Genomic DNA, 1,176 nt, shown 5'->3' on the forward strand with positions numbered 1-1,176 from the left:
GGTAGTGGTGGTGTGTTAGCGGTAGTGGTGGTGTTGGCAGTGGTGGTGGTGGTGGCAGCATCAGTGATGGTGGTATTAGTGGTGGTGGTGGTGGTGGTGGTGTGGTGGTGGTGTGGTGGTGGTGGTGGTGGTAGCAGAATATTTATGACAATAAACTACATAGAAGACAACAATGAAGAAAAACAAAAACAAAAGAAAAAAAATAGCAGGAAGTAATCAGAGAAGGATTAACCATTTCTAATTAAGGAGAAATTGGTGCCTGTTTTATGTCTGAGTAGACTGAGGTCAGCAAAACAAGATGGAAGAAGTATTTATTAAAGTAAATGAATTAATTCATTTTAGAAGATGCTTACCTCTGTAATGCACCAAGTTTCCTTGGTAACGGCTCACTGATAATCAGGAAGATGTTATGTCCAGGTTTTATGTTGCCTGACTCCATGCTGTCGGTGTTGTCATTAATCTCTTCTTCATTAGTGCTTTCTTCGTTAGAAGCATGCAGTTGATTACCAAGCCAGGTCAAAAAAAGGTCGGGATAGACCTGCAGAATGTTTACACAGAAGAAGTAACAAGGAAAGAAACTGGTGGAGTCATTAGCACATCATCATCATCACCATCATCATCAACATCATTTAACATCATTGTCATTTAACATCATCATCCGCATCACCATCATCATCAACATCATCATTTAACATCATCATCATCACCATCATCATTGTCCTTGTCATCATCATCATCATCATCATTGCTATCATTTTGGATTTGCCATTTATCGGCCTTTTGCTTGTTGGCCACCAATATTATTGTTGTTATTCATTTTACAAATGGTAATAATTGATAATAATATCTAGATAAATATTTTCGAATATTTATTCATTTAGCTTAAGTTATGGGGACATAACCACACCAACATTGGTTGTCAAGTGATGGTGGAGGGACAAACACAGACATACACATACAAACATTATTGTTCGTTTAACGTCTGCTTTCCATGCTGGCATGGGTTGGACGATTTGACTGAGGACTGGCAAACCAGATGGCTGCACCAGGCTCCAATCTGATCTGGCAGAGTTTCTACAGCCGGATGCCCTTCCTAATGCTAACCACTCCGAGAGTGTAGCGGGTGCATTTATATATATATAAATATATATATATATATATATATATATATATATA

At 38.4% G+C, this 1,176-nt stretch overlaps 1 protein-coding gene across 1 annotated transcript in view; it reads right to left on the reverse strand.

Moving 5' to 3' along the window:
- Positions 1 to 349: 349 nt before the first annotated feature.
- The window catches only part of LOC106884146 (doublecortin domain-containing protein 1), a 143,444-nt gene continuing 142,617 nt past the window's right edge, over positions 350 to 1,176 (reverse strand). Inside the window, exon 19 of the mRNA XM_014935382.2 lies at positions 350 to 538. Within this exon, the coding sequence (XP_014790868.2) occupies positions 350 to 538 (189 nt within the window). The remainder of the gene's footprint in view (positions 539 to 1,176) is intronic.

Source organism: Octopus bimaculoides, chromosome 7, assembly GCF_001194135.2.
Source record: "Octopus bimaculoides isolate UCB-OBI-ISO-001 chromosome 7, ASM119413v2, whole genome shotgun sequence".
Lineage (NCBI taxonomy): Eukaryota > Metazoa > Mollusca > Cephalopoda > Octopoda > Octopodidae > Octopus > Octopus bimaculoides.